This window comes from Rhamphochromis longiceps, linkage group LG11 (genome assembly GCF_057381845.1).
Source record: "Rhamphochromis longiceps isolate RC_006_pf linkage group LG11, R_longiceps_female_GT1.1, whole genome shotgun sequence".
NCBI lineage: Eukaryota > Metazoa > Chordata > Actinopteri > Cichliformes > Cichlidae > Rhamphochromis > Rhamphochromis longiceps.
The window spans coordinates 13,434,958-13,460,348 of NC_140567.1; the positions used below are offsets into that span (position 1 = coordinate 13,434,958).

Below are 25,391 nucleotides of genomic sequence, written 5' to 3' on the forward strand. Positions count from 1 at the left end.
ATATTCTTTCTGGACAGTAGCTTTTTATAGGTCACATTTTTCTCAGGCAAACTAACATCTGCTCCCTACTATAAACCTTTCCGTGGCATTTTCTGAACAACCAATAATTAGGTATTCCTTTGAACTGTGCATCTTTCTTTGGTGTGCCATGGCATTTAACATGTTCGGAATGACCTTCATACAATAGGGTGTTTTAACACCTAAACTAAAAGCAAAAGATCCCCTTTTTTCTGCAAAAATACTGCAATTTTGAAGGTTTAAAAACAGCCTTTTTAATAACCAAATAACCAACAAAATGTCTTTGCAAATATCAGCAATGCTATATTTCCTTCCTGTTGCTGGAGGGGTGTGTTGGTGGGGGCAGTGGATTGACAGCAGCTGACAAGGTGAGCTCAGGCACAGGCAGGGGAATGGGAGGAAGCGTAAACAAACTGGCACTGTAGCCTAAAAGCTGTGGGCAGGGAGTATTTTGTTAGCAGTAGTACTGAAGAGTAAGGACACGACAAGCATCCAAAACAAGTGAAATTTGGAGGAAGGTTTACACGCTGTTTAATATGCCACACAAGAGCAGTTAATTTGCTGTCTAGCCCCCAAACTGACATTTGCAGAGCACTTTTCCTCTGTGAATGTTTGTCCGCTCACTCAACAAACCAAGTTGCAAGACAAACGACAGTACCGGTACATCAGTCACTGTGACTGCTTGCAAAAGAACAGTGTTGTAAATATGTAAATGTAAATATGTAAATGTATGTAAATATGCCCTAAATTAATGTGAGGTGACTGCCTGTATGTACACAAATTTCCATATTAAGGCAGATAAGAAATTAAGAGCAATCATTAAAATAAAAGAGAGAAAAACTATTTTCTGTCTCTATTGAATTCGGATTTTTTTTTTCTTAAAAAAGACGGGACATATTACTGTATGACAAGCAATTTCAGCTGAACTTTAAATATGATATGTATTAGCCGATCGCTCCTATTTCAAGTGTTAAACAATCCTGATTTAGCCAAAATGAATAAATAAAGACCACTCAGATAGTCACCCGAGTCCATGCTGCATCACCATAAGCATAAAGGCACAGGGAAGCGATCTGGCCGAAGTATTTGTAGTATCTGACCTTTAGTTTAATGAAACATCCATTTCTTGATGAAATGTCACATGAGAACATTACAGTTTATCGCAAAATAATTAAATCTTGTCCTTAATAAAAGCAGTGAGGGAGAACTTATGATAATGAACAGAGAATTATTTAAATAATGCTCTGCATAAATATTTCCAATTAAGCATTCCTGATTATATCGATGTGTACACATCCTTGAAAATAATCAGATTTTTTTTACCAAATGAATAGACATGACCAACTGGATCACTACCTCTGCGACAACTCGTGTTTGTGTCTGTGCAGTTGTGCGTGCCAGTGCAAATAAATGTACTCTATGCGCGCGTGTCAGCAATGATGGTTAGGAGGCACCTTGAAGGCTACTTATACTCAACGTGGCTCTTGTTTATCCCTTTCTCTGTTTTCCCACACTCAACCCACCATTCTGGTTACATTTACCGCATTGTTGCAATAAGTTTATTTCTCTGTTTGTCCCGAGTCACCGTGCTAATTATTATATTCACAGTGTTTTCCAAAGAGCAGCAATTATCACAAAATCTGGCAGGAGCAGTTTTCCTTCATCACGCCAGGCAGGTCCATAAACCCTGTCAGTAAGCGGCAACTTACACTGCGCCATTCAAGCTGCACAGATAAGCACTCACACCATGACTCCATCAGTGACTGTGGGCACTGAATCCTTTATGTCTGAAATGCAGGTATCACAATAACAATAGAAAAAAGAAGAAGAACTATGAGTGCCCTCCGTTTCAATAAAAATAAATTCTGCACTGTATTACTGAGATAATTAATGCCTTTTAAAGTGACAGTAATTCACAATAAACTAATTGTTAACATAGAAAATTAATCCGAGACACCATACTATTGTGCTTCAGTGGGTAGAGTCAGAATAAAATAGCATTCCTAATCAAAACAGGTGGATTCAGCAAGAGCTGATCCTAAAGACAAAGTTAAATTCTTTATATGTTTAATAATGATAAGGAACAAATACGGTCTATGCTTGCTTAATATACTAACAGAAAAGCCATTTGAGGAAGCAGATTTACTAGATTTAGTTTTAAAAATTACTATTCATTTAAAACTTTGACTAGGAAAAACTGCAAGCAGTTGTGGTGACTAATAGGACATCTAGAGGGTGAGGGTGTCGTGTACGTTCAATTACAAGGTGACCACCTAGTGGGAGGCAACCTGTTGCCAAATAATGTCCAACTCTGCATGAATGCAATCACTCTCTGACAACTTCGCAAAAGTTCTCAAAAAACTAGTATGTAATTGATAGATAAGCTACTGGCTGGACTCTAAATGTAAATAGTTACATGTGAAATCCTGTATATGTAGACATCAACCAATTTGTGATTTCCCTTTGATTTATCACAGTTAAATTCCTGTATTATTACAAATAGATTGTATGTAATTGCTAACTGGACCCATTCAATCGTAAAATACTAAAATGAAAGGAGACTCACTCTGTCTAATTGCAGTTTTAACACCCTCTTTATGACCCAGTAAGACAACTGGTGAGTGGTTGCAGACCTGGTACCCATCTTCCGAATTCATTACATGGTTAAAAGCATTTCTTTTGTTGTGGTGCTGCCTCCAACCACTGTTTTCCCTAATGTGATTGTACCATGAAGTAGAAAAGCATCTGTTCTAACTGGTACACAAACATACAGATTATCAATAACTGGGCTGCAGAAGAGCAGACTTCATATGGCTAAAATCTATAAATGAAAAGCAAGTGTGGCATGCTTTTTGTCCAGTAACAGTGTTCACCTATGTGTAAGCACACACAGGATCCACCTGAAAAGGTGTCAAATTAAAATAACACAATCAACAGAGGCAATTGCTAAAGGTAGAAAAGCCAGCATATGTTTTTCCTTCTGGCTATGAATTATGCAGAATTTTCCTGTCTTCTTCACTTTGTAGCAGTACCCATCTCCTCTGGCAGGTAGCCAACCACCATGAAACCACTATCCCCACTACAAAGCTAAGAAAGACACAAGGAGTAAAAGACACTTAGCAGGAAACAGAAACAAGGGAATAAGTAACCCCTAAAAGCCACTGGAGGCAACACTGCATCTTATGGCCTAATAGGCAAATGACAATACAGAAAACATGAAACGAACAGCAATGACATGTTTTTGTAGTCTAACATCTCATTGCTGTAGTAGTTTGTTGAACTTTTGTTTTAATAAGGGTACCCCGCTAGTTATTATTTGTTGCAAAATGTAAAGTGTCAAAAATGAAACGACAGCCAAACAAGCTTCATAAAGCAAAAAATCCCCCAAAAATGGAAACACATGGACACGCATGAAGTGGTGTTCTCACTCAAAGCAGCACAGGCAGACCTGTTTCCTTATCTGTTGAGTCGAGAAAATACCTATGGCTGAAAAAGAGTTTGAATAAGAGATTATTTTACCCTTAGGGACAGCTCACTGCTGCGGTATTAGCATACCAACACCCTGTTAGAGGCTGCACTCCTGTGCTCTGAGCACACACGCACACACACAAAATATAAGCACAATGTCGCTCATTTTTGCCTCTAATACAAAGCCAGCCATGCATGACTCCAATCTGCTCCTTTGCTGTAATCATGTCCAGATATTAAGTCAATAAATCATCGGAAACTTGTTACCTAATTTGTGCAGGACTATGATGAATCTGTTGTCCTCTGGGCATCGTCATGGTAGTGTAATGCACTGCACTTGGACAATGGGAACAATTTTCATATCTGCATCTTCACCTTGAATTATCTCAACGCAAGTCACTTTAATCCTACACCTCTCAGGGTATTAGATCGTGATATTCGTATATTCCTGTATCTCAAAACCAGTAATGCCTGCCAGGCACTGATAAAGCATGAAATGTACAATTATACTTTGATCCTTCTCTTGAGTGATGGCAATCTAATTTTTTCCAATTTGAAAGCAGTCATTCTGGAAAATGTGACAAGAGGCTTCAATGGTTTTCTACCATCTCAAGTGCAGGCTGGCAGATATGAATTGAATCAGGGGAAACGTTTAAATTAACCATGCAATTTAAACAATCAAGAAAAGTCTTAGGTGGTCGTGCATTACATAATTTACATTAAATGTAATGGCAGAGGAGTCCACACTCAAAGATACACCTATCTAGAGTTGCATAAGACATTTCTACTTCAAAACAGAGAAAATTGGTTCAGGCATGGGCTCAAAACGGTGATAGTTTCCACGCACAGTTCTTGCAGATATTTGCCAGCACATTCACACTGTAAGGAAAAAAACCCTTGCCACCACATCTCAAAGGTGCTCTATTGGGCTGGGATCTAAAGAAAGTACACGAGGAAAGTGAAGTAAATTAAAATCACTGTCATGCTCCAGGAGCCATTTGGAGATGATGAGTGCTTTGTGACAAGGCTTGTTATCCTGCTGGAAGCATCCATTTGAAAAAGTGCAGACTGTCGATGAATGGGTGCACCTGGTCAGTAACAATGTCTAAGTATGTTATGATGTCTAAATGGTTCTCAGATGGCATTAAGGCAAGCAATGTGTGTCAAGAAAATATCTTCCCTAAGTTACACGTCAACAAACAACCCTTACTGTGTGCACGTTGTAAGACAGGTCCATGATTTCATATAGTTTACTCCACTTGCCATTGGAATTGTAATTCCTTCACTTTATGGAATTATGCTCAGGGGTTAATGTGGGCCATAACAATCCAGAACAGCAATCCAACACCGTCAGTAAATAGAAATACATAGTAATAGATTAATGCATAATACTGCTGAATCCCTGTGATTTGTCCATCTTACATTGGTTACTCAACTTCAGCATCTAGCTAGTGCTACTGAAAGGAGCGAGCATAAATGGTGCTAATTTTGTTTAAGTGGCAGGTAGTTTCAAACACAACAGCTCCACAAACATCAGCAAAAACAAACTGTGTGTATGGCCAAATAGGTGCAGTTGCTGTTTTTCCCAGGGAGAGAAAAAATGTTTCACAGGACAAGAAAGGAATATGAGAGATATTTTCAAAGGTAACGAATGTTCAGTAAGAAATATTTGATAAAATGGAAACTATCCTAATTCATTTAATTTTTAATCAGATATTGGATCTATGATGTGCTGCAGAAGTTTCTTACATATTTTGCAATGTATAATAAGTTGGGGTATTTTTTGGGGTTATTCAAAGGTTGTATAAAGGGGGTAGTTTAGTACGGTTTAGTGCATGCTAAAGTGGTTAGTTTGCAGCACTGTGGTGTAGTTTGCAGTAATTCACTATGGTGGACAGATACAGGGTAGCAACAGAGTAGCAATGATCAACTTAAATGAAAGGTTACGTTGCTGATTAGATTCACTCACCAAATACTACCTACTATGTAGTGGTTGGAAATCAGCTACACAGCTTATGAATAATCTACTTGTATCATGTTGAATTCAGCTGGCTGGACAGGTCAGTTGATTACAGCCTGCAGATGAAGTAAAATCTAATGGAGCTCAGAATACAAATAACTATGTGTTTTATTTTAAGTGATTATTCTCCCCATGGTGCTATACATAAACTCCCCCCACCTGCCAAATCCCTCTTGAACCGACTACGCTATTCAGTCTAGTTCATAAATCAATGGCATAAGGATCACATTAAAATTTCTCAGAGTGGGTCTTGCAGGAATACTCATATTTTGAGGCATCACATTGTAAAAGCATTTTTAAATAAAACTGCTGTTAAATGGAAGTGTTGCTCAGAAGGCCGTAAGCAGACGGATCTTTGTTGTTCACACTCAGTATGTCAACACTCGAAGAAATCCACCTAGTCTCACCTTTATTCGTGAGGGTTTAGAAAGAAGTGTGTAGCTATAGCTCTCTTCATCCTGACTTTTAAAAGGTTCACATCAAAATACAACGATCACATTTAATGTTGTGGAGTGACTAATTAATCAAACATCAGTAGTACCCCATAGTCACCTGCAGCTTTTGCTCATTTTGAGTATTCTCTTTCTTAACCCTAACCTTCATCAGGTGAATGACTCGGCCACTCAGTGATATTTAAACTCACATTTTCTTAACCAGCACATTTACCATTGCTGTAGAATGATTGAATGACATTCACTGAGCTTTTAATATACTTGGATGGATGCCACAGAAAGCCCAAGCAATAATGAAATTGCCATATTCTTTAAAGGGTTGAGGAGGGTTGCTTGTCATGAGCCATTCGTAGCAGCCTATAGAACCTTTTTTCACAACTCTACCACTTTCTTATTGTGTTCCTGTGAGCGACAAACTTTCTTCTTTGAGTCTGATCAGGAGGTTGCAAAATGCATTGAATCCAACAGTTTGTCATTTTCTAGTTTCCCTATTTGCATCCATTATTCTTATAATATAACCAACATAATATTTTGGTGAATCAACTACCTCTGAGAAGACTGAAAATTATTTTAATTACAACCATAACAAAAGAATCTACTTTTCACTGCTGGGAGTGAGAAATGTGGTAAACGGCAAAAAATCAGAGAGATTTAGAGAGACTTTAGACTCAGTGAGGGGAGCAGAGCAGAATAAAGCCCAAAGGAAATAAAACACACACAAAAAAATTGTTTCAACATCTTCAACATAACCATGTCACACAGCACATAGAAGGCTTTCCAAGAAGAAAATAATATACCTAACCTAAGGGCAGGGTAACAGAACTCCAAATGCTGAAACTACTAATGCTGGAAAACAAGTTTTTCGGAAATGCAAAATGTGGCAGTATTATTATTTTTTTCTTTTTTAGATTGTCTGAAGTAACAAGAGATCAGTTTAATAGTTTTCCTAATGACTGAATGCTACCACCCCTTCACACTGAACTTCAGCCGCACTTTTCATCTGACTGTCATCTCCTGTCACAAACAAATGCAAATCCTGGGAGAGAAGAGAAGCAGTCATTGCAAGGTTCTATCAGTGAATGAAGAAACACTCAATGAACTATGATAAAAACAATGCACATGTGCATGACCGTGCTTTGCATTTCTCCAATCTAAAAACAATACAATTTCTCTTTTTAAGCATTTAATATGTTGCCTTATTTCACCATTTTCAATTCAACATATGGTTTAACATGATTTGCAAATCCTCACATTTGTTTTTTCTTTACACTTTACACAGCATCCCTGCTTATCTGGAAGTAGAGTTTAAGAACCACTCAAACTATAATTCACCATTACTATGTTCCCGTGCAAAGGTAATAGCAAGAAATGCTACATTTCATGCAGATTTAAAAAGAAATGTGCAAAATACAGAAGACACTTGCTGCAGATGTAACTGTTAAGGATTAACTACATACCCAAGTTGCGCCCATTCACCCAACCAAGCTGAATGCAAGTGTATGCTTTCAGACAGCATGATAAGCATCTACTGATATTATGAACTACTTCCACATTTGAAATTCTACTTACATAACAAATGCAATAAATTAGTAGGCTATTCCTACCAACATATTAAAAAAATATACTAAGCACCAATGGTTATTTTACACATGATGTACTGTATATAATGGAGCCTAAACATGATGCAGGCATCTGGTTTTTCAGAGACTCGGTCTCCGACTAATACACCATTAAAAACAGTAAAACGTGGTAAGAATTCCTCTTCTGATTCTGATGAAGACAATTCTTTTGTGTCATGTGACAGTCCTGCATAATTGACTTCTGATTTCTTTGCGTTTCAGTCCAGTCAGTCACACAACCAAATCTGAAAGCATCTTAATGTGAAAAGCTAAAAGAGAAGAGATTACTAGTTTAAATCTCCATCATGCTAAAACACAGAACCCATCATAAAATATTCAATATTAAGTGTGCATGCAGTACAGGCATTACAGCACTTCAATTTTATTCCATTTCACTCACTTGCAACCACATCACTTCTCAGTGGTGCAAAAAGAAAAAAACTACAGTATTTATCTGAAATGAAGTATAAGTCTGATAACAGGCTCTGGTTTCTGAGGTATCATGTTGAAGCTAATCAGTGAACCTTCACTACCTCTGCAGGGTCTCTATCTCCCTCTGTCCTTGCTTCAGTGTGAAAGGCCTTAAAGGGATTTTGTCTGACAGTGAGGCAGAAGAAACTCTAAAAACTACCTCAGTTTCACTTTTTGTGCATGTTTATCATCTTGCCGCATGTACAAACTCAGGCGAGACCCAGGGAAGACGCCCGCGTCATCTCCATATCTATTTTATTGAGATTCTGCTTCTACCTAACATGTATGTTTTATTTATTTTTCCCATTGGCCAATAATAACATGCCCACTTTCATAAGTACACAACTCCCAGCAATTGCTTCCCATAAGCTGATTAAACTTAGCTTCCAGCCAGCTTCTCATTGACTTAAAGTTTGTTAAAAAGGTGCATCTTTCAAGAACTTTTGCATCTCATGTTTTACAATATTTTACAAATAAAGTGTTACTGGATTCTGTCCATTTCAGGTCTGAGTCAAATTAAAAGCAAAAACATATTTTGAGGCCTCTTTAGATTCACCCCTTTTTTAAATTGTTATGTGTGTGCATCTAAATCACAATCTTTGAAATTTGAGAGGTCACATCCAGAGATGGGCAGTAACGCGTTACTGTAATCTGATTACTTTTTTAAAAGTAACGAGTAAAGTAAGGGATTACTATCGTAAAACTTTAATTAGATTACCGTTACTTTCCCGTAGGAACGCTGCGTTACTGCGTTACTAAAACCGTGATTTTTTTGCGAAAATGTCTCATGACAATAACGTAAGCGAGTGCGACATTCGTGACAACAGCTGTGTGCAGATCAACAATGGATAATATGTCAAGTATTAAGTATATGTCAATGCATAAAGTTAAAAGATTAAAACTGATAAAACAAGTTAAAAAAAAGAGACTTTTCCATTTGAGTACATTTTGTGATGGATTGTGCAAAAAAAGTAGAATTGGGCTGAAAGATCTATCGCTTTATCACCTATTCAGGTTGTAAATCGTGTTTTTAAAAAGTAACTAAGTAACTAAGTAATTAATTACTTTTGAAAATAAGTAATCAGTAAAGTAACGGGATTACTTTTTGGGGGAAGTAATCAGTAATTAGTTACTGATTACTTTTTTCAAGTAACTTGACCAACACTGGTCACATCTAAAAATAACACTATTGTTGGTCAGAAGTTAAAACTATGGGAAACAATTCAGTTTGATTCAAATCAAGGTGCTTTCTATTGCAAAGTAAAGACCTACAATATTAGAGACATACAACAATCAGACGACTTCCTATGAGCAAGCACTTGGCGACAGTGGGAAGGAAAAACTCCCTTTAAAGAGGAAGAAACCTCTTAAACCCAGAACCAGCCATCTTCTGCGACCAGTTGGAGGTGAGGGGAAGAAGACAGGACAAAAGACAGAGTGTGAAAATAATTATTAATAATAACTACTGCTCAGTAGTAGAGTGGTGTATAAACACAAATGGTGAAAAGAGGTGAGCAAAGAAATGATCAGTGCATCATGGGAAGCTCTCAGCAGCCTAGCCCTATTGCAGTACAATTGAGGAAAGGTTAAGGGTCCCCTGGTCCAGCCCAGATCATAAGCTCTATCAAGTTTCAAGCGTAATCTTAAAAAGAGAGATGGTGTACGTTGTGTACAGAATCCATACTGGGAGCCGGTTATACAGAAGTGGGACCTGAAAGCTGAAGAACAGAAGTCGCAGCAGATGAGCCTGATTCTGCCAGAGGTTTCTTCCTGTTAAAAGGGAGTTTTTTCTTCCCACTGTCGCCAAAGTGCTTGCTCATAGGGAGTCATATGATTGTTGGGTTTTCTCTGTATGTATTATTGTAGTGTCTACCTTACAAATATAAAGCGTAACTGTTGTTGTGACTTGGCGCTATATAAATGAATTGAATTGAATTCAGGTAAAGAGGTAAACCCCTTGAGGACCATGCTCTTCTAAGAAACTGCTCATCACATCATCATAATTTAAATGGAACAAAACACAGCCACCTTTTTCCCCACACTCACTGGATTGGCCTTAAGGCAAAGTATGCAAAAAGCCCAAATAAGGCGCTAAAAATACTAACAGCACAAGCAGTCGTGAAAGGTAAGAAAAATGGAAGCATATGTTTGTCCTTCTGGAAATGAATTATGGAAGAGCTACCTGTCACCTTTGTTTTATGGTAGTGCGGGCCTTCTGAGATTCTGAGCTATGACAGCATACACAAGCCTCATTTACAGAAACCAAAGGGATTATATGACAGCATCGACACATATATTTTTAATGACCCATTATCACAGCAAAATTGCATCAGCTCTTTTGGCAGGGTGTACGTGGCTGTACCTTGGCACAATCTGTATGCAGCCCATTAGGCTTTTATCTTGGGTAAAAACTCTGTTCGGTGCATTGAAAACTGTAACTTTTGGTTACTCAAGAGAGAAAGAAAACTGTAAGTGGCCTGTGGCTTCTTTTTACTTCCTGCTTTAACTGCACTGATACTTTTTCTTGGCTTGGGTTTTTATTAGTGTTTGTACTTGCTGACTAGAACTGGTTTATACGGCATTCATTAATGGGGTTTTAAAGGGTAACACAAGCCAGTACAATGACAAAGAGAGCACCCAGAATCTCTGCAATCTTGAAGTCTTTGAAATCAGTCAGAGTCATCATTCAAGACTGTGTCTTACACACATCAAAAACCACATGCTCTATCATGAAAGATCTCCAACTCAAGGCAGAGCCAAAACAAATTCACAGTTTATATTAGGTTGAGGGAAGTGTATGGTGTAAGCTGATGGAGACAGACAAGGTAATGATTTTGTTGTGTAGGATGTAGCAAGTCATGTGCTGGGGTGGCTCGAGGCAGAATCTTACACTTCAGCAAACATCACTGATGAGTCAACAATCAGCCCCCGGGGTCTACGCTTTATGATCGCTCTCAGCAGTACTCTGTTCCTCTCGCCCTATTCTTCTCATTCTCTGTCTCGCTTATTATAACCCCCTCATTTATTATCTCTCGCCATCTAACTTTCTCTCAGACTTTGACATTCAACAAAGTTCGATGTGCCTCTCTCTCATAGTTAGACCTTTTACCTCTTGAAGTCTCGACAGTCTCTCTCTCTCTCATGCTGATTCTGTCCGTCTTGTTAGAGCCCAGATTTATTACAGTGATCTGCCAGAGCTCCTGTCTCGCCTACTAACACATACAATGGCAAACATTTCATTTCATTTTTCATTTCATTTATTTATTCATTTTCAGGCACAACAAATACCTATATTGAACATAAAATACACAAAACAAAAAACAAAACTTGCCTGAAAAAGGAGTGGGACGAAGAAAACTTATTAAATCCCACCCCTATACTCACTCATCAACAAAAAAAAAACAATAAACTTCCCGCAGCTACGCCCATCATTGCATACAGACCCATCAACAGCCCCGGGCAGATACAAGCATCTAAGCGGCAGCTCGCAACCAACAATTAGAGCCTTCATAACTGAATACAGAATATATAAATTATAAATTGCATTACAGGTAACAGGCAGTAATAACTACAAGTAACAAACACACATACATATACATACATATATATCTACACACACAAGTACATATATGTACATACATACGCACACTTTATTTATTTATTTTTTTATTTTGGAATCCATACCAGCAATGGTAAGAGGACAGACATTACAGAGCACACTAAAACCCATCATTGAGTATACTGTGACCAGACCAACTGTTTGTAGAGAAATTTAAATCTATGAATATTTTTGCATTGTTTCAATTGTAAACTCAGACTGTTCCAGATTTTCACACCACATACAGACACACAAAAGCCTTTACGGGTTGTTCGAGTTCTGGGTAATTTGAATTCTCCAAAGCCTCTCACATTATAAACCTTTTCTCGAATTTCAAATCTAGTTTGTAAATTTGCCGGTAAAAGTTTAGTAAAAGCTTTATACAAAATTATGGATGTATTGTAATTAACCAGATCCTGGAATTTAAGTAACTTTGCCTGAAGAAAGAATTTGTGAGTATGATCTAGATAACCAGCCTTGTGAATAATACGCAGTGCTCGTTTCTGTACTGTGACTAATGGGTTAGTTGTATTTTTATATGTATTTCCCCACACTTCCACACAATATGTAAGATATGGAAGAACCAGGGTACAGGGTACATCATGCATATGTTGTTGTTACCATTATATAGATACGTACACTGAAGCTATAAAGGGCCTCGGGCGGATAAACAGAGGTGAATTAATGTTGTCTCTACGAAATGAAATTCACCATTAACTCCACACGAGAGACCTTGGACCGAGAATGTACCTTGGGATAAAATGGACCATTTGAAAAGTTAACCACAGGTTAAAAAAAAATATGTATATAGATATATATGATATGCTTCATAATGTTGTTAAAATCTTGTTAAAATTAGGTCTAAGGCTGGACCTGGAGAACATAAGGTGAAACCACTGCATTGTGTTGCTCTAATAGTCAGGCTACAAATGGCTTTTGATGTCATTTTTAATGAGCTTGAAATTCACAGTTTATTTTCAATGTACTGATCTGAGAGTCATATCTCAAAACAAAAAAAAACCTGCAAAAGAAAAACACCCAGAAATGCCACAGAGGGTCCTAATTGGAAGAGTTTGAATCACCTCTGAAGCCATCAACATTTGGGAAGAGGGTTGTAATGAACAAGCAGATCCTTTAGGCTAAACAAAACAGACTGGGGAAAAAAAACAAAACACAAAAAACCCCACAACGAGACCAGAAGCACAGTTTGGAACTTTTTATCCCTTCCAAAAAACAAACAAATAACCATTTTTTCCCTCTGTGAACCCCCGCAAACAATGAGGTTATCCCACGTGTCTGTTTTAGGCAGGAAAATACAACATCCTGTCGGAAGTATAGGACAAAAAGTTAGCCGTCGAACTCGGCGTAAACAAGAGCAAATGCCTGTAGGCAGTGTATATCTTTATGTTTCCAAGCAGTGCCCAAGGCAAAGGTTGAGTGCCATGAATAATTCACGCCTTTACAAAAAGAAACAGAGTTATTGTTTGAAATATGACTACAAACATTATTTCTGACAGAATAATTAAATATTAAAGGGCAAGACAGATGCACATTGTACCTTAATGACATTTGAATGAGGCAAAGTAAAATAAGCCACGCACAAAATATGAGTGGTGAGATACCAAGAAAATGATGGCTCACCAGTGACTGCAAAGCCTCCTGCTTCTTGTTGACTATACACGCACCATGGTTTAAGCACTGGTGTCTACTGTCAGCTATTATTTTTATGATTATCAGTGTGGAGACAGTATGTACATATGAGCCTATACATGTGTACACGGGCTAAGAGTGGTGACGAGGTTTATAAATACGAACGGTCTACTTTCATACCAGCAAGTCCTTTGCAAGACAGCAATAATTTGCATGATAGAGACAGTGCTTCAGGGAGAATTGTTCAAGATTACATAGTGGTGCATAGTTATTATGGATAAATGTTTATGTGCATACATTATATCATATCAGATGTAAAACACGACAAACAAAATGCAGTCCAAACCTACAAACAGTAAGGATACATCAAGGACGGTATGCACCGATCTATTCATTCAATGAGACAAAAGCACAACAGCTTGGGTAGAGTAGTTAATCTATACAAATTCTACTATGGTTACATAAAACTAAATATCTGCCAACATCCCATTCATGTATAAACAAGCTTTCGCAAGCTTTTGCACCGACCACCTGTGACAGAATCACACACCTTAAAACTGCGCTTTTAGGGAAACTAACAACAAAAAAGGAAACCCATCATCATCAGTAGTAATACTTTTTGCATTCATGCAGCAATCTGGATATCATTTTATATCAGGTTAAACAAAGTCTGAATTCTTCACTAAAAAAAGAAAAAATAAGAGTGCTTCGGCTGCTATCTAATCACTCTTTTAGACAGTTTCCTTTGGCGCTTCAGGTCTAACTTCCAGGTGCCTAAGCAACAAGACAGTTGAAGGTGGGGAAAAAGAAATCAATAGCTGACTCGCTCTGTCACAAATGTAGCAAAGCTAAACTGAAAAAGTGATTTATCTTTTCTTTTTTGCTGAGAATGTACAGTGAAAACCTTTATTTTCTCACATGAAGAACATTTTCCCATCCTGTTTGCTGTACACTCATATCAAAAACAATCACATACTCAGTCCACCATTGCTCTTTAAATCAATATAAAATATAGGTTAACAATAAAATGAAACATGTGAGTGTCACTTATCTTTTTTCTTTCAACAGTACTTTCATTCTGAAAACCAACAGCTCATGGCTCATTGCAATCTTGGCTAGCATTGGCTATACACAAACACTGTACTGTCACTTAGTTAATCAAATATTCTATTAATAATCAGGAAAAAAATGAAATGGTCCAATTCATCTTAAATGCAGTGCTTCCAACTCCAAATCTGTTCAGATTTCTGAGGACTCTCACTAACATACTGTACTTATATATAGAATTTCAAACATTCACATACACTGCATGATATGGATATCTATATTTAGGTCTGTGTAAACCCTTGTGGCTACACTGTGACAGCAAAAGACATATATGCACATAACATTCCAGTTCTCCAACACAGGTGTAAATCCCTCTGGTCACCGGGTCGGAGTGAGGAGATGATTTTCCACTGACCTTTTCCTGCAGCTCCAGCCAGGTTCACACAATGTCTGAAAGGCTTATGGTATGCCATCGGTCATATGAGGGACACACTTAGACACACGTTTGACACTCTACCCTAGGCGCTTACAAATTTCAATTACCTGTATACTAGACACTGAAATGTGATTTCTGTTATCACACTGCCCAAAGGCTAGACTCAGCTGCCAAGCTACTACAGAGAGAAAACAGAATTTCTCTTCTTATTGTTTTATCTGGAGGGAAAAACACTAAAAATGCTGGACGCTTTATTCAGTAACATTAACCCCCCCCCCCCCAAAAAAAAAGTTTATTTATGTGTTTTACTTAATTCATGTGCACTGGTTTCATATCAGCTCAGCGAAGTAAAGTATGCATGTCTCAGCTTGTTTTCATGCACTGATGTTAGTTCCCAACTCTGTTTCAATGTGCATGTGTTTGTGTGTTTGCACTTGTTAGCCTTACTCGATTTACAGCTCATGGCACGTCCCAAAAGCACTCAGCCAAGAGGAGACACCTTCATTTTTTTAAATTCATTCATAATATTAAATCACAATGCAGTAAAAATTACAAAAATAATATCACGATTTGAGAATTCTACAGTTTGATGCTGGTGGCTTGGGGGATGTCATTTGATGTTCTGGCTTTAGATTCACAATTTACAAGGTACTAGCAAAACAAGAGCCATGTGCTGTCACGGGTGTATTATAGCTAGTGAAACATTTTCAGCCTGCTCTACCCAAGCTGCGAATCCCATTTCCTGCAGCCTCACCACAGCAGTCACTCCCTGGAACAAATGCATAAGCCCAGGTGGGAATGTTGCTTGGCGACTACACTCCATTAAGCATTTGCTCCCAGTTTAAGCAAATGCTGCATTTTAATGCAGTGTTTATTTACAAAAGTTTTGTGGTTCCCTGGACTCCATGAGCAGCGGGAGATGGCAACAAAGGATGTAAACTGTCGGACCGGATCATCGCACAGGGGATTAATCTGTGTTTCTAAAGCACGGGGCTTTACAGAATAAAAACATCTGCCTACATTTCGGCTCTTCATTATGACTAACATGAAATATTGAGTAGAAATGCATCAAGGTCTTCTAGAGATCTTTGCTGAATTATGTATACACAGGAGTCCGTGGATAAACTGAGCACCAGAGAATTTGCTTGCGCCGTCTATTCCCCACAGCCCCTCGCTGCATGACCTTCCTCTCCATTACCTACACTACGGAGCATTTTTCACGTCAACACAATCAATTTTTGTTTGCCCTGATCCTGTTCTGCTTTTACGCCTCTTACTGGAACCAAAATCCTGCCATTCTTTACGCTACATTTCAGCTCATACACAAGAGCAGAGGGTAGCTGAAAGAGGTGCGGCACACACCCAACTCTGTAGTGGTATGGAACCAACATCTGTATGTATCGATTCAATCAGATTTCCTCCAACACATACTTGCAATTGGCTTCAATATTTATTGCTCAGCCATTTGCGTGATTGATTTTTATATATGGGGAAGTCTACACAAACCGAATCCAACCCAGCAGCAAACATGCGTGCCAGTGGCCGAAAGCATCAAAGTACCACTCTAAATTGAAAATGCATGCAGCGCAAATTAAGCTCCACAGGAAAAGGGTAATTCAAGTTTGAGCATTGTGTTTGGTGACCACATTTTACAGAAAGCTTCAGTTTCTTCACAGGCTATCTTCCATGCTCATGTTGGAGCAAAAATTCACAGAAAACAGATTATTATCTGTTAGCCTCTTCTTTTTTCTTCTTGGAAGAAAAATATTTCTGGCTGCCACCACATATCAGCTATAAGCAGCATTTGAGCAGGCAATAAGTAACAGCTTTTTTGCAGTTCCATGTAAATAATACTTAAAATGCTTACCAAAGTCCCCAGGGACAAAGATGTCATAGACACAGGTCTGCCCTATGGTGTAATTATGCGGGTAGTTTGGGGACAGCACAGTTCCCTCTGAACCTGTGAAGTGACCTCCGCAGGGAGCTGTGGAGACAGCAAGGCAAGCAGCAGGGAAGCTCAGTTAACAAATATGAGGCAACCAGCTAATAATACCTGGAGGAAAAAGGGATTAAAATAAAATTAGTGCATCTATTGAAGGGTAAGCAGCTAAAAATCACACGCACACAAAAAAACAACAACAAACTTTAAAAGTTGCAGACAAATATAAATTTGTCCAGCAAATAAAAAATAATTTGACATATGAGAGACATTTTGGACACATCTTCAAAAAGAAGAGTGAGCCATAAACGCGGAAAAGAAAAGCCCTGAGATGTGCTTAGAAAGAGCCAACGGGGAGAAAACCTGCAAGGAAAAATACTTTTTGCCTTTAAAATACAGAAAAACACCATCAGTCTCGGGAACACAAAAGCACAGCATTCCCACATGCCTGTGACTTTAATCAGCCCATACGTCTCAGCACCCTGTTTTGAAAGATTCAGATTCAATGACTCAGCTAAAGTTGGTCTTTCATCAGACATCCAGCGATTTTTGAAGGTGCTTCGTTATGATGTATAATTCTAATTGATTGCATTTTCCTATCACTAACCTTTACAAAGCATATCCATTAATTTTAATATCTGCTAATACAGCGTGTGGCTAAAGCTAGACTAAGGTCGCTTAAATTTAATTGTCATTAAACATACATCTCTCAAAACTTTCCTGCTACTCTCAGCAGATATTTAGCCAGTGATATTCAGTAGGCTTGTTAATATTAGTTGCAGTCTGTCTTGCTGCTGCATCGCATCTCATAGTCTGATCTTAAGCTGTTGATAATGTACCTAATTAGCTAAGAGTCGCTCTAATGCATTTACCACAGACCTCACGGACCGAGCCATCAGGTGGGAGAGCCTCGACTGTAAACAAACACACAGTCATTTGTATTAGGGAAGCTGTCACCAGCTGCTCTGAACCCCCCTATGGCCCACACTGTGCACATGTCACTGCTGTTCCATCGAGCAGCACATGAGAAGTGAGCAGAGGTGCAGAAGAATGGATCAGCGATTTATCCGCATTTGGTTGCTGAAGTAGCAAGAGGCATGTAATCAAACACATGTGACACGGGCACGCGAGGCTCTAATTCAAGCTGATTTGTCAGACAGAATGGGAGACATGGTGCTGTGGTGGGGGAGGAATCTGAGAATGCTACTAGTGGGAAGGAAAGCAAACTGCGCTGTCAATCTCGAGTAGGAAAGAGCGGCACCAAGGAAAGCAAGGGATTCTCAAGATATGCTTTAACGGTTTCTGTCTGACAGCCGAGTGCAGTGCTGCACAGAGAAGAGGGCAGGCTGCAAAACCACTCATTTTATGTTTTGTAAAAGGCTGATAGTTACGAAAGAAAGCTAAATGCTTCAGAGAAAAAGGCGAGTTATTACCTCATATGATTACATAAATGGTGATTTAAGAACTCAGTGCATGAATCATATTGACCCTTTCCTTTATTCTACTTTTCTTACATACACAAGGGAGAAAATGGAGCAAATTGTAGCATAATAAAACAAATCTACTATACTGAAAGTACAAGAATAATCTGTAAAGTATGATACCACTAGCCAAGAAGCCCACAGGATGCCCTTAAGTTTGGGTAAGAATCACAGTTATACTCTATACTAAATATAAGTTTCTGACCCGAGTGACCTTGACTAAAAGTCCTGCTGTCTGTAGTACAATTTAACAACTGAAAACACAGTGAGCCATTATAGACTTGTTTAACGTAAACAGAGTGTACAGCTTGCTAAATAACATAAAGGAACAGTAGCTGGCCATATGTTGAGGCAGCTGAAGCCATTACATTTAGCCTTGAGACGGTTCAGTCATCAGTTCAGATGCATTTTCAAAGTGAAAACACTTAACGGAGAGCTGTTGATGGACTCTTTAGTAAAACACATAACCCCAGGGCTGTTTAGTGAAGTTACAGAGGTGTCAACTGTAAAAGCAATGAATAGCTCCCTGGCGTGAGGCTGGGTGCTCCCGTTCAGTATGTTCAGTGCAGTAAATGAGCGCTGAATTCTAATTTAACCTTGATAGATTTAAGACTATGACAAATATTAAAACGATTACCGCGAAGAGAAGAAATTGGATATCTCACTCCTTGCATCTTTTTGCATTTCTTATCACACTGTAGAGTTACCTTAAATTCAAATCAGTAGTGGTAAATGGTTTGTCATGAATATTGCTATTCACCATGAAATGCTGAACCTACAGAATGCCAACAACAATAAAACGACGCATTTGCAAACGAACGTTATGTTCACTAGTTTATTACATGTGCTAGTTTATTACATCAAATTATAGCTGAATGCAATTTGCCATTTGGGAGTGTCGTTTAAATCCAGAAGACACAAATACCATGCAGGGCAGAGTACTGTGTGGATCTGGAATTGGACACTATGCTTTGACTCACTCATGATATGCTGTAGTTTGCCCTCCATAATCCCAGTTCATGAGTGCTACACTACAGCTGAACCCATTATATTTTTGTCTTTATTGAGTGACCAGAATGTGCTATGTTCTACATGTGCATCAAACAGACAGCAGCGTGCGCCACATTTCAGCTCTTTTTTTTTAAACACAGCGCTCTCCTGGTATCACACTGTATCAAATATTGACCAAACAGCTGGAGTGCAGTTTTCTGCTTCTAAGGCCTTCTGTTATTGCCGAGGTGTTGCCTCTTACCTTGACAACTTGGTTTAGCTCTGTCCCACTCGGGTCTCTTGCTGTTGCCCATGACACATGTCAGTGTCGAGTAACCCTGCAGCAGGTAGCCAGCCTCGCAATGAAATGTCACCATAGATCCCAGCTTGTAGTCAGTACCCATTCTAGTGCCATTCATCACATTCCCGGGATCAAAACACGCCTCCCGCAGTTTAGCTGCCAATCAAACAAAACAAAGCTTTTACAACAGTGACAACTACCTAAAATGAGAGGGATTTGTTAAATGCATTAAGCGTTACACAGATTGCAAGTTTCTGTTTAAATTAACAGCACTGTGGTATTAAAAACATTAATTAAGATTGTAAATTTGTGGCAATAGAGGAGGCTGGGTCTTAGGCTAATCTCCAAGTAGCTGTGTGTAGTGTTGTGTTCAAAAGACAAGATGTGTATCAAAGGAAATCCCCTGCTGAACTACATAAACATATTCAGTGGAAATGCTTAAAGAAGCGCATGCTCAAGCCTTTAGAGTACCTTTGTATTCCAAATGAAAGCCAGTGTAGCTCACAGAGCCGTCGCTACGAAATGCCAAGTACATGAAGTTGGAAGTGCTCTCAATCTTCTCAGGAAGTTTACTGTCTTGGAAGCTGCCAATCAGATGGGCGCTGCTGTCTGGCCCATTGTAGATGTACAAGAAATCATAGTTTGGCTCAATACTGAAGCTGTGACAAGCAAAAGAAAGAAACAAATGAAAGATAAAAACAGTTATTATTTTGCCAAGCCTTAACCACCAGATTGTACAGATTGAGAGATTTAGAATGCAATTGGGTCTCAAAATGAAAGTGTGCACTGCAATGCTAGAAGTGAGTCATGCCAAGCGATTTGTTTTGCATCTCCAGACAAAGAGATAAAAAAAGATATCTCCCCCAAGAGGTGAGAAGAGATTAAATTGTTGTGACACTGCGGTGGCACAAAATCTTCCCAGACGGCGACGGCAATGCAGTGTGAAAAGATCGTTTCATATTGTAGCGCTGTATATCAAATCACATGCTGCAGTCAGAGAGAGAGGGGAGCATTTGTTTTCAAAATAATGAGCGCGGTTTATGACGAAAATGTAAATAGCTTGGAGATAATTGCATTTGAGTTGGATCAAGGCAACTCCAATTTAAAATCATAACCCCATCCTTTCATTTGGCAATTCCCAAGAGTCAGAGAGAGAGAGAGAACGGCATTGTGCTAACTCTATTAGACGTTTGTTTTGAAAGACAAAGCTGAAGAAGAAACATGGCGAGTTCTCCGCCTTCACCGCGAAGTGTGCGGAAGTACAGAAACAGCAGTGTACCTTTTGTTCCTTTCCAGGCTTTCGCAAAAAGTACTCGACAGTCAAAAGAAGACTGCCCAAGAAAACTGGCCTCGGGCGCATCTGTGGCTTTGCTTTGCAGATATTGGTGCTGCATGCTTAGATTGCAATTAATAATGCAAAGCACACAGTCGGACTATCTTTCAGCATATTTAACGAGATGCACTCCTATCACAATTCTGCGATATAGTATTCACCCACAAACCATGTTTCCCCACATTTCAGCAAAGCAGGCTGAAATACTACTCCTTCTAAGTGTCTGTAAAGGCACCGCTGCTTTCTCCCTATCTCCCAACACACCTTGGCTCAAACTTAGGTCTACTGCTTAACACACATGGTCAACTGTGCTTAATGCTGTGATGCTATAGCAGGTTCCACTGCAGAAAACAAGCAATTCCATTGCACAGCCCGATCCACTGCACATCCACTGAGAACTGAGTCCATTCTGTTTCAGACAGGTTACAAAAAAATACCACAGGTTTAGGGAAAGAGTCAGCTTGTAAGCTATTGGCCCATGTTCTTAAGGGACAACACTATTTTTCTTTATCTATTGGCCTTCTCACATCCTGCAAATTCGTCAAGTCCTCACATTTCTTTTGACTAAATACTTAATATAAGTGAAAAGTCCACACGTGTGAATAATACATCAACCCATGTGGTTTAGGTTCTGGTGTTGTCGTATTACCTGATGAAAGCCAGGGAGATGACATAGTCAGAGTGAACTGCGATAAGCCAGTCACAGTCTTTGCTGTGTGGGTAGGGATGGGGGTAGTTGGGAGAAAGGATGAATCCTGAAGACCCTGTCACATTCCCACCACAAGGAGCTTGAGAGATAAAAAGGAGGAAGAGATGAATGAGAAAAAAAGCTGTGAACACATAAGTAGTCTTTAAATGTGCTGCAAATGCCTTTAGCTAAATTCAGCTTGATACATGTGAGGCATGTACACTTATGGGTCGTTAAATTTAACTGGCTATTTCTATAACTTTTGTAAATCTCCATCAGCCGGTGGTGCAGTAACAACGATTAGGGCATTAGAAAGGCCACTGTTTTCCCCCTTTGCATTATAACACCGTGATACGCCTGACAATTGAGCTGATTCATTTCAATACGGTGTGCTTTTACAACACAATGCAATGCAGCATCTATGAAGTGTGTATTTTTCAGATATAAATGACTGAAAAAACAGTATGTATCCCTTACAAGACTTTATTCCATATGTTATCATGTTAATTATTTAATCCGCCTTCATTGCTCCTTAATCTCTCTGGGACTATGTGAACGCGTCAAGTATCAATGTAGCAAATCAATCTGAAAGTCAACAGACTCAGTAGCATGGCTATGTTTGTGACTATTTCAATGTCATTTTTACTGCCTCGGGCACTCCCCCACTCCCCATAATTCTTTGCGCGTCTGTCAACTGTTGATTTTGATGAATAAACTAACAACTGTCACAGCACAATGAAGCAGTGTTTGTAACACGACGGTGACTGTGCTGTTTTTATTAGGCATGGTGACACTTTATTAGCACATGAACAGCTGACATTTACATCAAGTTTTCAGTAACACAGAGATGCTTCTGGTGTCAGTGGATTATGCCAAGTTGTGTGATTTTGTAATTGCACTCCAAGACTTGCAAACGCCTAGGTCTTTCATGACGAGAAAAAGAGTCTGTTAGACCAGTTGGCAGCAACTCAAGAACATTTAGGTTTCTTTGGACCTACTTAGTGTAATTATTTCTAATTGCATTGTTAGGTAATTAGCCGTTAAGCTCCAATAAGACACTGTTTTGGGAGACCATAGACTACTCAGTCTTTTAACCAACAACAGAAGTGGATTTGTCCACATAAGAGCTGGCAACAGCTCAAACATATCTGAAGAGTGTTGTTTATTCTACACACACTTTTAAGACATGAGTGAGAGAGAGTTATAGTCTCATCTGCAGTCAGTTAATAGACAAACTCTTTGCTCTACCTCTTCCTCTCCACATCTCTTCTTCCCTCTGATCCTCTACACTTCCCTGCGCAACTTCTTTCTTCAATCTCCTCCACACTACCTCCCTTCTCTCTTTAAATCTTTCTCTCTCTCACCAATGCAGCTTGGAGGGCTGGGTTGCCAGTAGTATCTATTTTCCACTTGGATGCAGGTGATTCTGCTCTCTCCCTGCAATTCATATCCCGGATCACAGGAGAAGGTCACAGAGTCACCCGGCTCCCGCCCTTCTCCGTTGCGACTGCCATTCATGGGAATACCTGGATCTCTGCAGGCTGTTGCAAGCGAACCTGAAGGGCAAACACATACGTGTGATTCACAGACACACACCAAAAGCAGCTGGGGTCCGACATAAAATGCACAGGAAAGAATGCACAAGCGTTTCCATGTAGGGTTATGTTTAAACTGCAGCTCAAACAGAGTTACAGCACAGAGCCCATCACAGCTCATATCAGTCAAAATCCTGCCATGTTTTCCTAATCTGTTTCTCTAAAACACAGCTATGCAGCAGCCAAAGGCTTTGATAATGTTCTGGTAAATTCTGCTGGATTTCACAAATATTCAGCATAACAGACTCTCAAGATAGACTCAAGGCTAGTTTAGTTTATTGAACTTCTGTGTTGTTGTTGTTGTTGTTATTGCTGTTTTTCCTAAATCAAACATATCCAACGGCTCATCAAATTAAATATGTAAAACACAGAAATTTGATCTAAAAGGGCAATGTCTATTATATAGCATTCAATGTGATTAATATTTCATAATGTCACATACAGTAAAGTGAAACAAAGCTTTTACGAGTCCTCTGAAAATTAAGTACACCCTATATTCAATAGCTTGTAGAAACAGCTTTAGGAGAAATTACTTGAAGAAATCATTTTCTTCAATCATTCTCATGACTGACTCACTGACTGCAAAGCGCCCAGGTCCCATGGCTGCAAAACAAGCCCAAATCATCATCATCCTTCCACTTCCGTGCTTTAGTTGTCATGATCCACGATGATGTGTGAAGTGTTTGTTTATACGTGTGCCTCCTCCCATTAGAGTGTGAAGCTCTCTCTCCAAAGTGTGTGTACGTATTTATGTGTTTGCCCCTGACTGCTGGTTTGAAAAATTGCAAAATTAACCCAGTAACTTGCAGGTTTTGTTCCCCGAAACCCCATTCATGTCCTCATTTATAAAGTTGCTATTAGAGCGTGTAATAGAGATAATTAATTTGCATTGAACACCAAAATCCTGGTGTATTGTTATTTCACTATTTTATTTTATTTTTAATCTAATCATTCAGTTGTCAAAACAGCTATACGGATAGAAACAACAATTAGGTCGAATTGTTATTAGCTGAGAATAAAATCTATAGTCTCCATCTTTCTAACACTGTGACTCTGTGGACAGTAATGCAGTTGTCAAGCTGTCAGCCAGCTTCCCCACACTGAAAACATTTAGTGCACCTCACTGCAGTAATCACTGTTTACATCAAACCTGTCTGTGTAAAGGTTTGGACATATACAACACTGATCAATAATCAATCATTTGTCATGTTGTAATCAGTCAAATTAATGGAAAAATGTCTGTCATAGATGGGCACATAATAATCAGACAATAATAATCAATAATAATCAGACCCAAACAATATAACCCCCCTAATAAAATTATGAATTATCTTGCATAAATAGGGTGTTGATTTTCTTTACCCATTTCCGGTATTACCAGCAAAGTAGTTGCATGTTATCATCTGGGAATTTACCCAGATTTATTTATTTATTTAGACAAAGATCTTGACTCCCCCAAAGTTTAGCATAAAGTTACGCAGATATAGATGGGATCCAGGAGATGATGTGAATAAGTGAATGAAGCTGGTTCTGAAATTACTTTAGGCTTCTAAAACTCAACTAAATATATTTTAAAATGAGTTTTTAAAGCAGCTGCAGAGAGCTGATTGTGTTTTGAAAATTTCATGTTAAAATTTCTTCACAAATTGAAATTCATTCATTAGATGATATCAAGCAACATTTTTGAAAGGTTCAGCATCTGAAATTCAGACTATGACATATATTTTCAGCTACAAAAAACCTAAATCAGTCTCAGTGGGTTGACCCAGAACCCGTTTCGCCTGAAGCTGTCATAGGCTCCGTAATGGATCAGTAAACATGTCCACTTGCACAGCAGGATGGTATTTACAACGGTTCATCCACTAAAAACAATTCTGAAATAATTAAAACCTGTAAAAGCTTCAATTTCAATTTCTTATCTTTACAGTAAATCCATTAAACACTCAGCAAGCTGTCTTGTATTTTTTGAGTTGATATAAAATTATTATTCACAGAAACTGAGTAAAATGTTTGCTGGTTAAACTGGGAAACATTACAGAAGAGTTTGCTGCAAATGTCATCACACATTTTTATCCACTAATAAAAAAAAACTTTAATTAAAAATTGAGGTTATTGCATCCCATCAGTACATTAAATTTATACTAAATAATTACTGAAAAAATTAAAGTGTCATAAAACTGCAGCAAAAAATTTTTTTATTGAACTAAAAAAAACTGACTCCAGAGCAGATCCTCCCAGGCTCTGTTGCTATCTGAGTAACCAATATCACAGGTCCATCAGAGAAC

At 38.7% G+C, this 25,391-nt stretch overlaps 1 protein-coding gene across 10 annotated transcripts in view; it reads right to left on the reverse strand.

Moving 5' to 3' along the window:
- The window catches only part of LOC146658663 (CUB and sushi domain-containing protein 3-like), a 257,048-nt gene that overhangs the window by 95,817 nt on the left and 135,840 nt on the right, over nt 1-25,391 (reverse strand). For all 10 annotated transcript variants that reach the window (XR_014913740.1, XM_085422379.1, XM_085422378.1 and 7 more), the window contains 5 exons: nt 22,876-23,067; nt 21,473-21,611; nt 19,962-20,149; nt 19,452-19,646; nt 16,647-16,763 (listed from right to left, as the gene is read on the reverse strand). Coding sequence is in view for 9 of the 10 variants with exons in the window: in XM_085422379.1 (XP_085278505.1) it covers nt 16,647-16,763; nt 19,452-19,646; nt 19,962-20,149; nt 21,473-21,611; nt 22,876-23,067 (831 nt within the window). In the remaining variant the exon portion in view is untranslated. The remainder of the gene's footprint in view (nt 1-16,646; nt 16,764-19,451; nt 19,647-19,961; nt 20,150-21,472; nt 21,612-22,875; nt 23,068-25,391) is intronic.